Here is a 15,163-nt window from a genome sequence, read left to right on the forward strand (position 1 = left end):
CTAGGTAAGACATTCCGAAAGAAATTATTTGGATGTCTTTTGTGTTTATAGTGTCTACATTTTCTCTGAGGCCTATGGAAGCTGGAGGCTCCCTGATTATTACTCCTCCTGACTGTTGGCAATAACACCTTAAAACCACAAGGTAATAACAACGGTTTGAAGAGACACTGCCATCTCTGAAGAACGGAATCCTTGGAAGAATATAGGCCTAATTTTTTGTGCCTGTATTTAAATGAATTAAAATATATAAACAAAGGGCTAACCCCTAAGGTCTTTACTCAGGAAAATTCCCACTATTGACTAACTGGTGTAGTTCTGTCTGTGTGAAAACTGATTAAGGAGCTTGAGATTTGGTACATTAAGAATAAATAACAAAACAGCCACACACCAAATGTAATCGCTGAGATATAAATAGGACAAAAGGCACAGGCCTGTGCTGCTGCTGGTGTGCGACTGCATCACCCGCAGGGGAACTCTGGGAGGCACAGTGCCTTGGTTCCCAGAAAACGCGCACGTGTGAGAGAGAGAGAGAGCGCGCGCACATGCATGTACAGGAGGGCAAGTTTTATGGTTCATTGCATGAGCCCTTAGGAGGGTGCAGTGTGTGCTCCCTTCCCTTGCTGGACACTTCCATTCAACAGTTGAGTGGGGCTGCAGCACCTTTTCCTCCCTCCTCCCAGAGAGATGCTAGTGGGGTTCAGGAGAGCGAAGGGATTGCAAGTGAGCTGAGCCTTGGCATAGGAAGTGGAAAGATTTTTGTAGCCCCACACAGAGGACAGGGATGAATCAGACCTAAAATATTTTGAATATGCTGGACATTAATGAACATTCATGTGAACAATATAAGAAACGAGCCATTATCCCAGATTTTAATCAATGAGGTTTATGGTTTCGAGATAGATAGATAGATTAGATACACACACACACACACACACACTATGCTGGTCTGTTTGTGCAACCATGGCCACCATATTTTCTTTCGCATGTTCCTTGAGTTTTACATCAAGCACTTTGGTTTAGCCATTAAAGAAAGGGTTACAAGTCCTTTCCTGTATATCTGATGCAGCCACTAGGAACCAGCCTACTTCAAGCATAGAGAGAGATGGAAAAGCAACGACAGCTGGCTGTCATCTTACTGGGATTGTCCTCATCCTCATCTTCTTAGAGCAGCTCATCTGTCCCTCATACCCTGCAAAATAAGCTCTTCTGATACAGAAACACTAAGCTAAGCCTAGGCCCAGGGCAGTGGTGAGAGGAACCTTTAGACCCCTCCTGCACCCATCAAGAAAAGAAGCTTTCCACAAGCTGAACTGAAATGCTTCATATGAAACCATACAGGAGCACAGGCCTCGAACAGCACATGATATTAAGGAGGCTTTCAAATGGCCAGCGGGCCTAAATTTAGGAGTATGGAAGGGGTATGGAACTGGTCTAATATTTATGTTTTCCTTCCCAGGGTATCCTCAACTTAATGTGATACGCCAGTTTCAGACATGGCAAAATTACATGGCACTTGTATGGCTGAAGTGTAATCATCCACTTGCCAATGATGGGAATGGGCAGGCGGCAACCCACTTTTTTTTTTTTAAAGCATAAGTTTGCAAGTTCTAATCGTAGATACCAGAATGATCATATTAAGTGTCTGAAAGACAGATGGTAACCTGATATGGGTTTTACATGCACAAGACTCAATTTAAATTCTTAACAACAGGATGCAAACTGATAGTTTATGAGCTCCATTTTCCTTAGTACATATGGCAACACATTACTAAGCTACAGTTCAGATCTTTAACTTCTTCTTGCATTTCATTTTAAGGTTATTTTGGCAACTGATCAATTTGCATTACTTTTGCTGGGGTTTCCAGGTAAAATGAAAAGGGACACACTCAGATTAAAAATAATATAGCCTGTTATGTCTAAACACAAAAACTTTGTTTAGTGACAGTCAGGGTAGCATTTGGACACACATTCAAAAATCTTAAAAACCACAAATATTCCCTGTTTATAAATGAGATTATGTTAATCAACACATGGGGAGCAAAGCAAAGGGTGCAGTGTGTTTTAAATTTCTTGCGGTGTGTCCAAAATAAAGGTAAGACAGTCCAGTGAAAACGTCAAAAAAGGGGTCACTTTGGAACTCCTGTTATTCGCTCTGTATCGACTGAATTCTCATAACATTATGATGAAAAGTTTAAAACAGTACTAAAAAATATCACCTGACAGTGTGCCTGAAAGAGCTATAAAATCCAAGGGACTCCCTAGGTGAGAAAGAAAGAGACGGAAGAAGAGAAAAGGGGCACCAGTATCAATGCCGAAGATTAAGAAACAGAGAACAGTATGCATCATGAAAAACACACAAAGAATGCTTGAATAATATGTGACTTAACAGTAGTATACTGTCATATGCAGGCATGCCAAGCTAGAAAATAAAGACAAAATATTTTCAAACTACTGTTTTTTTTTTTAAATATATACTTTTAATAATTTTATTGCACTTGAAAAATATAATCAACAGCATAGAAACTGGAATACAAACTATTCTAATTGTTAGAATATTACATTTATTATATAGTTCCTCCCACTGGAAGGTCTCAAAGGGCTTAGCAAGCTTTAATGAACTAAGCTACACCACGCTGCACTGTATCATTATTATCCCTATTATACATATAGAAACTGAAGTAATAAGGCCCTGATCCTTCAAAAACGTCTTTATGTGCTGAACTTTTCAGTGGGACTACTCAGTGCATAAAGTTAAGTATGTGCTTAAGTTTTCGCAGGATTGGGGACCATGAGTTTATAAAACTTGCTCAAGGTCTCAACAGGAAATCTTTTACTGAGACAAACCCCTCACTATGCCTTTATTTCCTTCTTTCACAATTCAAGTCAGTGGCAAAGCCAAGAATGGAACCCCAGTCACTTCACTCTCACTTCCACACTTCTTCAGTATTCATTCATAGCGTCTCTTCTAGGTGCCTAACTGTGTTTTCTTGATTCATATAACAAGTCTGGCAGAGTGAAATTTAAACTAGGCCTAGGTATAAGGCTTCAGAAAAGTAATCTGAAGCCAATACATTTATAGTGATTTGTATTTTCCATATGGAAAATAGGCAGAACACAGGCAGGAAAGTGATCACTCAGCTCTGTTCTAAACATAATGCTAATTCATTTTGGGATATTTTTAACAGACAACCTTTTTCATTTCCAGTTAGGGGCTTGTTTGTGCTGTGGTTAAAGCTAAAGCGAAATGCGTTTGGTGGTCGTACTCTAGTCCCAGAAGCTTGAAACTGATTTAATTTTGGCACAAAGAGCTATACTTTATAAGCAAACAGAATTAAAAGGGAATTTTTATGAAAAAAGTTTCAACTACGGGAACAAGGTTATGAGAAGTTGCTATGTAGAAGACTGTGATAATTCCTATACTTAATTAAATATAGGAACTTCTTTTATAAATTTCTGGAAGAGCATTAAGTTGAAATAATACCAAGCTTCTTAGTAATATTTATTGTATTGTACTGTATTGCAACGGTTTTTGAGGGGTCAAACTAAGTTAGTACACAGCACTACTCAATCCTGGCAATTCTATAGTGGCCACACGAGACTCAGCAGAACTTAAATTTCATTTAATATAAAATAAATGAAGCCTTTATATGCTATGTTTGCAAAGAAAACTTAAATATAAATCAATGCAGTGTTGTCATAGCTATCCTGTAGGACATAAGCAACTATGGGCACACTTGTGCAACCCCCAGGGTGTACAGTTTCTCAACCTGGGGTGGGGTGGTCACAACCCCCAGAAGATGAGCTAACAGGTGGTTGCAGCCATCATTCCCTTTCCATATTGCTAAGTGGGATGAGCATCCTGGATAGATCCCAGATAGATGGAATAGGAGTACAGAGGTCACTGTATGGAAAAGTTTGAGAATAAATGCCATAGACTTCAAGGGTGTAGCAGTGGCCATGCTCACCTAGAGCTGAAGGAGATCTCAGGCAAGAGCCTCAGCTGGTGTAAACTGTCATAGTCCTTTGAAGTTAACAGAGTTATGCTCCTTAACATCAGCTAAGGATTTGACCCGTCATGCTTGCTTTGGTCACAATCCCTCCCAGGTCTCAAACTGAGGGGGTATACTTCCAAATTGCCCCCAGAAGAGCGCTCTAACTTAATAACCAGATTTAAAGCACTCTGAAGTCAGTTGAAAGACTTCCATTGATGACAGTGTAATCAGGACTTTGGATCAGGCCCTATAACTATAACAGAACCCACAATGGGGAAAAAAAATAATTTGTGACAGGCTCTATCCCGGTTTTATTATGGGCAAAAGCCTTTTAAACATCTAAGTAAAAACTAATATTTGTTCATAAATACAACAGTTCAAAACAATACTTGTAAGCTCAATAGAAACAATAACTTGTTTTTTAAAAAGAAGGAGAATAAACTACCCACAGTAATAAATACTACAACTCATTAGTAGATATCTGCAGGACCAGATCCTTAGCTTGCTACTTGTTATAAACAGTATGTGTCTGTATATATATTTGTGTATATACAACTAGGTTGTCTTGTGGGGTTTTTTGTTTTTTTTTTGAAGTATCATCCTGGTTACACTTTTCAAAGATTGAAATTATTATGTTAGTCCCTTTAAAAATTACATAGATTTAAGATTTTGTGCTTAAGACCAGACAATTGCAACACCAGTCATTTGCATGTGACATCTTAGACATTTTAATTATAGTGCACCAGTAAGCACAAGACATGCCGATTAATTAATTAATACTTACCTATTTTCATGGGGGTTTTGTGAAACATTATAGCATGACAAGTGTTTTGAAATCATTGGAATGAAGGTGCTATAAAAGTGCCAAGCAATACTGGTTTTTCTGTATTTTTTGTTTTTAATCCCCAAAGGGAATTAATGTGTAGCTAGATTGCATGTTCAAAAAACAAATTACAAATCTTTGCTAGATTTTTTGTGTGTTCCAGATTACAATAAAATATAATATGACAATAGTTTAAATTGCGTGAAAAAATATCTATATCTAAAACAAGTTTGCAAATGGATAAAAAAAGTGCCCTAATACCCATTTGTCTAGCTTTGCATTGCATTCTGTAGACACATGTGAAGATGACCTGTTGTTTCTTATAAACCTTGTTTTAATGCTCAATGATATTTGCTACTGGTCAAAACTGAGTTTTTCTTGCCTTACAATTTTTGAAGTTATAATAACAGAAAAATCATTCTGGGAATCAACATAATTTAAAAATATAGTTAGAGAGATGATAACCTGATTCAGAGAAATCATGTTGATCACTGCTGTATTTTCAGGCACAAAAGAAGTAGGGCAAATTTCAAATTTTCAGTCACAGCACTCCTTTCAAATTTGGAACAAACCCTCTTAAAACTGGATATGTGCATTACAGCAGCCCACTGCTAATGGAGGCTATGGTTTCTTTGCACCAAAACTTTCATGGTGCAGCGGCTTTAAACTTAGGGCACAACAAGGATGAGGATTTTGAATAGCTTTGCTGAGATAATCACTAGAGATTTCTCTACTTTGTCTAAAATTCTCTCTGGACTAATACAGATTTTTCTTGAGGCAAAACTTGAATATTTTCAAAACAGAAGAAGTAATTTCAAAAGAGAGTAAAGAAGAAGGGGGGGGCAAAACAGAACTCAGAATGGAATGGTAATTGTAACCATCACCAGGAAGCCATGACTATGGCTCCATAATGCAATGTTCTTTTGCTGAGCATAAGCAAGGTCAATAACAAGTTGGCAGGAAGTGCTGTGATTAATCCAGAAAAGCAGGTTGTCCAAACGTGTTTGCATTTATTTAAACAGGAAAACTTTTCACCATTATTTAAGGGAGACCGGTTCTTTAAGCAAAATTATTATTTATATTAATTTATTTTTCTGAAGCAATCTGATCTGGGAGCCATTGATTTAAGAGCATCAGTGTTCCAAAGCCTGGATAAAGTTAATTTAAATAATCCTAAAAAAGCTCAAAAAGGTATTTTTATTGCAGTGCTTTGCAGCCATTTCATGGTTCACACAAATTGAAAAGGCGCTGAATCAGAGATCTCCAATCGTATCTGGAAACAGCCCCAAGATTGTGTATGTGCTGTGCTAATTAGTACTCAAATTATGCCATTTAGAAAAAAATAGCTGACCCTCCCTGTTCCCCCAAAAAACCTGGAACTCCTTTTTTCATCTTTCCTTTTTGTATGATCTCAGTTTACTTGTAATAAACATGCTGTTTATTATCTTCATTTAAACCACGACTTTCACTAAAATACAGCAGGAGCCATGAGGAGTATATCATGACTGTAAATCAACAATGGACAACCCTCATGTGGCATCATCATTGTAATCAATTAAGAGTAGAATTCATCTTTTCCTTTCCAGTTATACTGAGAAGATATTTAATAAAGCATTTGCAACTCACCTCTTTTGCAGTTCTGTTACCATCAGCATATGAACTCAAAACCACAGCACTTCCGACAAATTCTCAAGGCACCTCTATTGTTCCCTTTAAATTAAATCCGAATTGGTTGCACGTTTTGCTGAGCTGCTAATGCTCTCCACATGCTCTTTCTTTCAAGATTAAAATGTTTTCCATTAGGTATTTCTAACACTGAACAGAAATCTGTAAAATGCCCCTCAAAGAACCTCTTCTCTTTGAGCTTCTCATTTGGGCCTGTAAATCACAATTCACAGGCCCAAATGAGAGGCTCAAAGAAAGGGCCTAAATGTATGTTAAGCCTCCATTATGAAAGGTTTTTATGGGACACTCTGTCTTTCCATATTTTGGAGGGCTCATTATAAATTCCGAAAGTTCTCGTTTCCTGGGAGATAATTTGCTAGCCTAAGATCCCATAAATAGGGAAAGCAGTTTCTGAAGATCAGAAGATACTTCATAGGATCTGCAACTATTACCACAGGCCAACTCTCAGAACAGTGTACGTTTACACATTCCAAACAAAAGCAACATTTGTTTGAACATTCAGGTTGCACGGTTAAGCATTCAAAAGTAAGGAAATGCCAACACTGCGGTTACATGCAGAACCTTAACTCTGCCCTCTGAGAGAATGCAATACAGTATAGTCTTTTACGACATGATCATATATGATTTCTGACATATATCACTTTTTTCCATGTTTGTGTAACCTTTTTCTTTCTTGTCTATCTACACTAATTTCTTCGTCACTACGTACCAGATATCTTTACTGGTTTAAGGATTAGATTTTGTCACTAGGACACCAATCCAGGCACAGCGGAGGGAAAGATCTAAGGTTCAGGCACTCAGTGGGACTATTCACATATATAAAGTTAAACACATGCAAGAATGACTTGTAGGATCAGGTTTTAATATATGACAACATATGCAACAAGTGACTATGACCAATAATTGGAAGGAAAAGGAGCAGGCAGGATAAAGATTAGCTATGCGCTCTAACTGGTGGTTCTGAATCACTTTAAGATAAAGATATACTCCTTGCTCAGCAAGCCCCTCTACTTAATCATTATCAGCTGACAGTTTCCCACAGGCATCACAGTACAGGTAGGTCTTGAAGAGGGACTTATGGACCAATCTGGGGAGAGTATTTCATGCATAAGAAGCATGAATGAAATGAATGAAAAGGAGTTAATGAGGGAACAGGATGGTTGGGGTTAGCATTGCTAGTAAACAGAGAGGGTAAAAGGACCAATAAAGTAGAATTTTCAAAAAATTATGAGTGATTGAATTCCTGGGGCTAAAATGGACTCTATTATGCAATTGCTACTGTTCCTGCTATAATATATATAGGGGTGCTATGAGGTTAAATATTTGTAAAAGCTCCATATAAAAGTTAAGAATTATTTTTATTATGCACGTAAATAAAAACAATACTTTTCATATATCTACCTATATGTAGATAGATATATGGGGGAGAGTATTTTGGAGGACAAGAACTATAACTACAAATAAAATCAGTATTAATATTAAAATCATTGTTTTGGCATATTGTAAGTAGATTGTTAATCCTTATTGAATTAGCCTCTTCATTTTGATAGCAATCACGCAGCCAAACAGGATGGCTGATTTAATCACATTTTGCAGTTCCTGTTACATGGAGCACCCCTTCAGGCAAAGATTTGCTGTCCATCAAAACTACTATATCTTGGCAGAAAATCATTGGTTGACACACAAATCTAAAGTGATGTAAAGTGATTAGTTTGTTATTATAATAATTATTTATTGAACTGTGATAGTGCTTAGAGGCTCCAATCAGGGACTAGGGCTCCATTGTGCTAGTATTATACACACATATAATGGAAATGATGTCCCTGCACCAAAGAGTTTACAATCTAAGTATATATTGAGAGAAAACAGATAGATAAAACAAGCAGATATGGGGAGCAAAAAGTAACAGTGAGATAATTATTAGTGTACTAAGAGCAAACTAAAGGTCAATTTATACTATGCAATGATACTGAGCACGCTACTTTATGGAGCAGAGACTTGGCCAATGACAGTGGCTAACAAAAAGAGATTGGAGGCTGCCTCTCAGACATGGCTGAGGAAGATACTGCACATAACATGAAAAGACAAAATAACAAATGGGAGAGTAAGGATGTGTGACAGAGCAGGACATGTTAGAAAACATAAATCAAAGAAAGAAGGCTCAGGTGGTTGTGACATGCACAACATATCGGAGACATGCTAAGCAAGCACTGAACTGAGTACCTAAGGGAGGAAAGAGAAAGCAAGAAAGGCCAGGGATGAACTGGCAGAAGATAGTGACAGAAGATATTGAATGTACTGGTATCACTTGGAATGTAGTACCACAACTAGCGAGCAACCATAATATACGGAGGAACCGGACTGCCTGATGGGTCAGCGGCACAGGTGGAACTAAGGTCTAAGGTATGGTATTAAGCAGAGGTCACAGCATACCAGCTGCCTGGCCACTCTCATACAGAAAAAGTAAAGTGAACATTCAAGAAATAATGAAGAGTTCCCTTGTTTTGGTCACTGTGTCTTCTTCTATTAATCTGTCACAGAAAAATGTTGGCAGTACGTAATTAACGAGTTAATTGGTGTTGCTAGGGAAAGCCCAGAATTTTGTCCCTGCAATACTGGGCACTAACTAGTCAAAAGCTGCTCTGATTGAAATCTACTGTTTTGCTGGAAAAGGTGAAAGTTCCTAGCACTGTTGATGTTTTAGGCGAAATCTTGGTTTACATAGGAATTTATCAAGTAATTAAGGAATTTATCAAATAATCTTCCATATTTAACACACACGTACAAAAAACAACCTTAGGTCACAAACAAATGAAAGCAAGGAAATTTGGATATAAGGCCTGCCAAGACACCAAGTGAGACTTAACCCATAGAGTATTAACTCACTGTCAATGTAATTACACCAAACAAAAATCAAAATTTGATAGAACTGAGAACAAGGCCTCTGAAACTGGGCCAGTTAAGGCCTGCTTCTGCTCCATTTACATCAATTGGTGCAAAACTAAGCCCATCATTTTCACTGGTTTTATGCTCTATAAACAAAAACTGGATTAAGTTACAGCAACATTTCAGCTCATTCAAGTTTTGTTTTTAAAACTGTTCATTTGTTTGATTATATTAATCATGATATAGTTCAACTGGGATTAAATAAGACACAGGGAAAAATAGAGTTATATTATATGAAAGCTACTTGTTCCTTCTTCCATCAAGTTCTTAATTTGAGCATAATGTCCAAAAGCATAAGGTCCAAAAATGAGAGAGAAAATTTCTTAATGTTAAATTTAAAAGACAGAGAGAGAGGGAGTGTGTAGTGATGAGATATGATAATATGATAATAAATACATTCAATGACCGTTTCAGTGTTCAAAATACTACAAAGCATTCACCTCTTTTCTGCTTCCTGCTTTAAGTTGCTTCCTTTGTCATAAGTTGGAGTAACTACAGTAACTACTACTTCCTAATGCTCACAAAAGATTAGTCAATACATCCTCTGGCACTATTGCCCAATGAATTGCCAAAAGCTTAGCATCCCCTAATGCAGGGAAATTTATTTTACCATTCTGAACACAAACATTTGTATATTAGACATGAAAAAGAAAAATTTAGGGACAGAAAAAATGTTGGCACAATTTATTCATGGGAGCTTTTATTAAAAAATAAATCTTTTTATTTCAGCCCTAAATACAAATTACGATTGGGCATGTGGTAGTGATGACAGGCTACGTGACAACAGCCCTGATGCTCTCTAGTAAAACAGCTATAATATGATAGTAATGACTTTAAACACAGTCACATTCTAAGCACAATCCTTTGCAGGCGCAGTGTGAAGAAAGACTATTGTAATTACAGTGCAGGTGGGTGGAACCAAAGAAAAGATATGAAGCAAATTTCTTATTCCATAGAACACCAGCTCAAATTGATCTAACACCTGGCTTCTACCCCCTGCCCCCCCAACAACAACAAAAAAAGTAATACATATTTCAACCTCAGAACCTAATGCTCATATTTGGAAAAAGGCATAGCACACAGCTGATGTGGACAGATATGCAAGATGAAGACAGCTACTCATTGCCAGTGAAACACCCTTCCTAATTTCTGAAAAGTGTAACTGACATGTACCTTTCTCAGAATGATTCTAACATTAAAAACCATTCAGAGTTCCTTATTATTTCACAGTAGCATATCAAAAAAAATTAAGAAAACTACATTACCATCAGATATGGGCTGAAACAACACCTCTGGTCTGAAAACTCCAAAAACTTTGGCAGCAGGCTGGAATCTAAAATGAGATCCAGATCTTGCAGTTTGCCCCTTTAACTATAATGCACCTACCCAAAAGTGCAGATCCAAATTAAATTTTAGAGATTTAAAATTCAAGGCATCATCTATGCACAGAACATTGTGATAGCCTTTTACACTGAGGGACATATTTTTGAAAATGGAAGTTAAAATGTGTACAGTAAGATACATATGTTCAAGGACATTTGCGCATGTCCATCAGATAACTGCAAATGCAAACCCAATGCTCTGACTCTTTGCACTCTGGCCAAACTAAAAATCTGACATGAGGAAATATTTTTTGTTACTCTAGGAAACATATGAAAATTTCTCTTGTGCTAATGGTCTGTTGAAGAGATACCTTAGCCAGCCAGAACAAGTCTTTCTCCAAACTGTTTTTAATTTAATTCATATTTATACAATCATCCTAGTCTTGGCATCCTTGCTTCTTCTCTAATAGCAAAGCACATATGTTTAATAATGGTCCACTGTTGTTCTTCAATCAGCTAGTATAGAGGAATCTGTTTCTACATGATGCCGTCTAGAGACAGCTCTCAATGGGAGGCATTTGAGGAATTCTGTAGGTTGCTTATGCTCAGTTCAAATTCTTATAAAGGCTGTTTCAGAATGTGTCCCTAGAATAAGAAGAAAGTTTACTTGTATTTAAAGTCTGATTTCATGAACACTCAGACAACACTACAATCTTAGAAATAAAGGGAATCGTTACTCAGCTTTTTTTTTCTTTAATGAGCCTAAAAACATATGTCTCTATAGTTCTGTGTTCAGGGTATGATCTCTTGAATCCAGACTAGCACAATATGAATGGTTAAAGTGCCAAAGTAACCTACCATGGAAGAGATGAAATGAAGGAGAGAAAAAGGAAGCTATGGAATACATTCTTTTTTATGAACCCAAGCCACTTATAATGTCTTGGTATGACAACATCAACGCACTCTAGCCATTTGTAGTAGCTTCTACCACTAAGGGCCATTTAAATGAGTTTCTGTGCAGCAGATTGGTTTATAAAATTCCCATTGCAATGCACTGACTTCGCCATAGGCAATGTACCATAGGGTAACTTCATTCAGGCCACATTAGTACTATGTGGACATTTTAAGATACACATTAACTTGTTTCAATTGGCTTTCCTTATGACAGCAATATTCTAACCAGCGTACTTCCAAAATCGTGACGGTGATAATGACAGTCTGCATGGCCAAGAGCCACACTATGCAGAAAAATAAATATTACAGGCTACTAAAATACAGTAAAAAGAAAAGGAGTACTTGTGGCACCCTAGAGACTAACCAATTTATTTGAGCTCACTTCATCTGATGAAGTGAGCTGTAGCTCACGAAAGCTTATGCTCAAATAAATTGGTTAGTCTCTAACATGCCACAAGTACTCCTTTTCTTTTTGCGAATACAGACAACACGGCTGCTACTCTGAAACCTAAAATACAGTAGTTAGCTGTCAACCAGCAATTTCTCATCTCCCCTTCTCAACCCAGGAAGCATAATCTAGAGGGGGAACGTAGAAATGCTGTGGATACATGGATCATGCAAGCACTTTTAAGTATCCGCACCACAGTTTTAACATCACAGTGTACAGCACCAAAATCTCCATTGTGCTTCTTAACAAACTTCTACAGCAGGAGTCTCAAAACCAATTTACCTTCGGGCCAGTGCCAGTCCTCAGATCCTCCCAGCAGGCCAATAATGTCACTGAAGATGGTGTTCAGAAAAGAAAACGTTTATATTGTATTTTTTATTTCAAATTTCTTAGAAATAATAAAACTGTCATACAACTTTATACAATTCTTTGCCTGCCAGAAAGTTTTTAGTGTTTGCCAGACACCTGGCAATGCTTCAGTTCTGTCAGTTTGTTGATGTTTGGCCTCAGTGAGTGAGCAGTTGAAACCTTCAGGATTGCAGCACGGTGAGCATCAGATAGTTGTGTTTGGTATTTTGACTTGTTTATGTTCATTGTGGAAAAAAAGTGACACTGCCTCCCTGGCTGACTCTGCCCGACAACTAATGATGCTGCCTCCATGGCTGACTCTGCCTGGCGACTAGTGATGGTATCTCTGTCCCTCTCCCGCAGCCAATGGGAGCTGTGGGGGGCGGTGCCTGCAGCAGACAGAGCCGGCAGCATGGCTGCATGCATTTCTTCTCCATGGGCCGCAGTGGGGAGGTTCTCGGGCCGCAGATGGAATGTGAGCCAGGACTTTGAGACCCCTGCTCTACAGATTAATTCCCCTCAATCACATATGGGCCAAACCTGTTCATTTTATGTTTGAAACTTTTTTACTGAGGCAAAGTTACAATAAAAGGTTAACATATTACACTGTACATTGCCCATTCAGGAACAGGCTAATATTCAAAGAACCTGTGGGGGAGATTTAGGTTGGATATTAGGAAAAACCTTTTCACTAGGAGGGTGGTGAATCACTGGAATGCGTTACCTAGGGAGGTGGTGGAATCTCCTTCCTTAGATATTTTTAAGGTCAGGCTTGACAAAACCCTGGCTGGGATGATTTAATTGGGGATCGGTCCTGCTTTGAGCAGGGGGTTGTACTAGATGACCTCCTGATGTCCCTTCCAACCCTGATATTCTATGAAAGATTCTGGCTTGCTGGCTGCGGAGGTCTCCTCCTCTGAGTATGCTAAAAAGGGTGACCAAATTTCTAAATACCTATTCTCTTTTTGGCTCTTCTCTTGCATAGGTACTTGTTTTAAAAACTTTTCCATTACAAGGACAGTCCATATTTTACTATGCCACAATTCCATGGAGGACAAGTCACAGCTCTCCAATAATGTGCAATACAAAGCCACACAATAAAAAATAAATTAATTTGTCATTCTGTTTAAACTAGCTATATTTTTTAGTAGAGCATTAAGTAAGCAGATCAGGGAGATCTCTAGGAAGCTGACATTTTGTCATAAGATGAATGTCTTTTATAATTTCCTCCCAAAGCTGTCTAGTTTCTAGACACAACCACCACATGGCTACTATGTTCCTCTTTCCCCAAACCCCTGCAACAAAGCACCTCCCTAGTAGCAAAAATATGATTGATCTTATCTGGAGTCAAAAGCCATTTATACAGTAATTTATACAAACATTCTTTATGAGCTACACAAATTGAAGATGTATATCTGCCTTGCCATATAGAGACCCTCTAATCCAGATCAATTTATTCGTCCAAATCCCTTTCCCATCTTTCCATCTGGGTTGTTTTCTTATCAACATCTTTTTCAATCAAAATTGCATATGTTCCAGCTTGCTCCTGGGTCAATTCCTCAAATGTGATTAAAGGTTTAGATACAGCCATCCTGTATCCAGAGTTCAAAAGAAAATGTTGGACTTGTAAATACTGAAAATACGGGATCTTTATATTAGCAACATTATTACATATCCCTGAGTAATTTTCAAACCAGGATCCAGGAACAGCTGTCCAAATTGAGTAATGTCAGCTCATATCCACAATGCCTAGTCACTTTGACATTTCCTAGAGATAAATCCCTGATTATTAATGAAAGTAGAACCCTCTTCACTTCACCCATACAACAATCCCACTGCAATCAATGGGAGGTATTTTTTTCAAGTACAGTGAACAAGATATGGCCTTTAACTTTGTAGAAAGCAAGCTTATCTCATCATATTCCTCAAACTCGTTTCCCAGAGTACTCTCTGTTTTGTCATTTAGAACCTCACTTACCAATGCAGGCGTGGACTCTCACTGAGAGCTGGGTCCTCAGAATTATACTGTGCTTCTTGCCCCTCCTGGGAAAAAAGAGGAAAACTTGATGTGAGTATTGAAACCACAAAGAGATCTCTCATCTAATATCACTAGAAATCCCACATTAAAGGAGCTCCAAGCAATGATGCAGGGTTTTTCTCTTCATAAAAAAATATTCTTTATTATTTGCGTTATTGTAGTTCCCAGGGACCCCATGATTTGAAATGCTGTACTTATGCCTTTTATAGCTGAGCATTAAAAAAGACAATGCTCAATTAAAGATTGCATACACAACCTTAACTCTGTCCATTCCTTCTGCATATGCATTTTGATGAGTCTTTAAGTACATGATCACATTTCTATATCAATACAATGTACCATGTTTCCTACAAGCTTAAGGAGGCCTTCCTCATTCCTTAAGGCCTATGCTGCAGCCTTGTCTTACTGACACAGCACAGGAGTAAGGCTACCCCTCCCCGCATCTGCTGTACTGACTGGACAGATCTATCTGGATCTTCAGTCTGCTCAAAAGCACAGTCCCTGATCTCTGGATACTCTACCTTCCAAGAAAGTGGCGGGGAGTGGGCAGAGCTTTGGCTTTGCGCGCACACACACACACACACACACACACACACACACACACAC

At 38.1% G+C, this 15,163-nt stretch overlaps 1 protein-coding gene across 1 annotated transcript in view; it reads right to left on the minus strand.

Moving 5' to 3' along the window:
- The window catches only part of FHOD3 (formin homology 2 domain containing 3), a 627,222-nt gene that overhangs the window by 515,384 nt on the left and 96,675 nt on the right, over window positions 1–15,163 (minus strand). The window contains exon 3 of the mRNA XM_084620053.1: window positions 14,498–14,562. Coding sequence (XP_084476179.1) covers window positions 14,498–14,562 — 65 coding nt within the window. The remainder of the gene's footprint in view (window positions 1–14,497; window positions 14,563–15,163) is intronic.

This window comes from Lepidochelys olivacea (assembly GCF_965140295.1).
Source record: "Lepidochelys olivacea isolate rLepOli2 genome assembly, chromosome: 2".
Classification (NCBI taxonomy): Eukaryota; Metazoa; Chordata; order Testudines; family Cheloniidae; genus Lepidochelys; species Lepidochelys olivacea.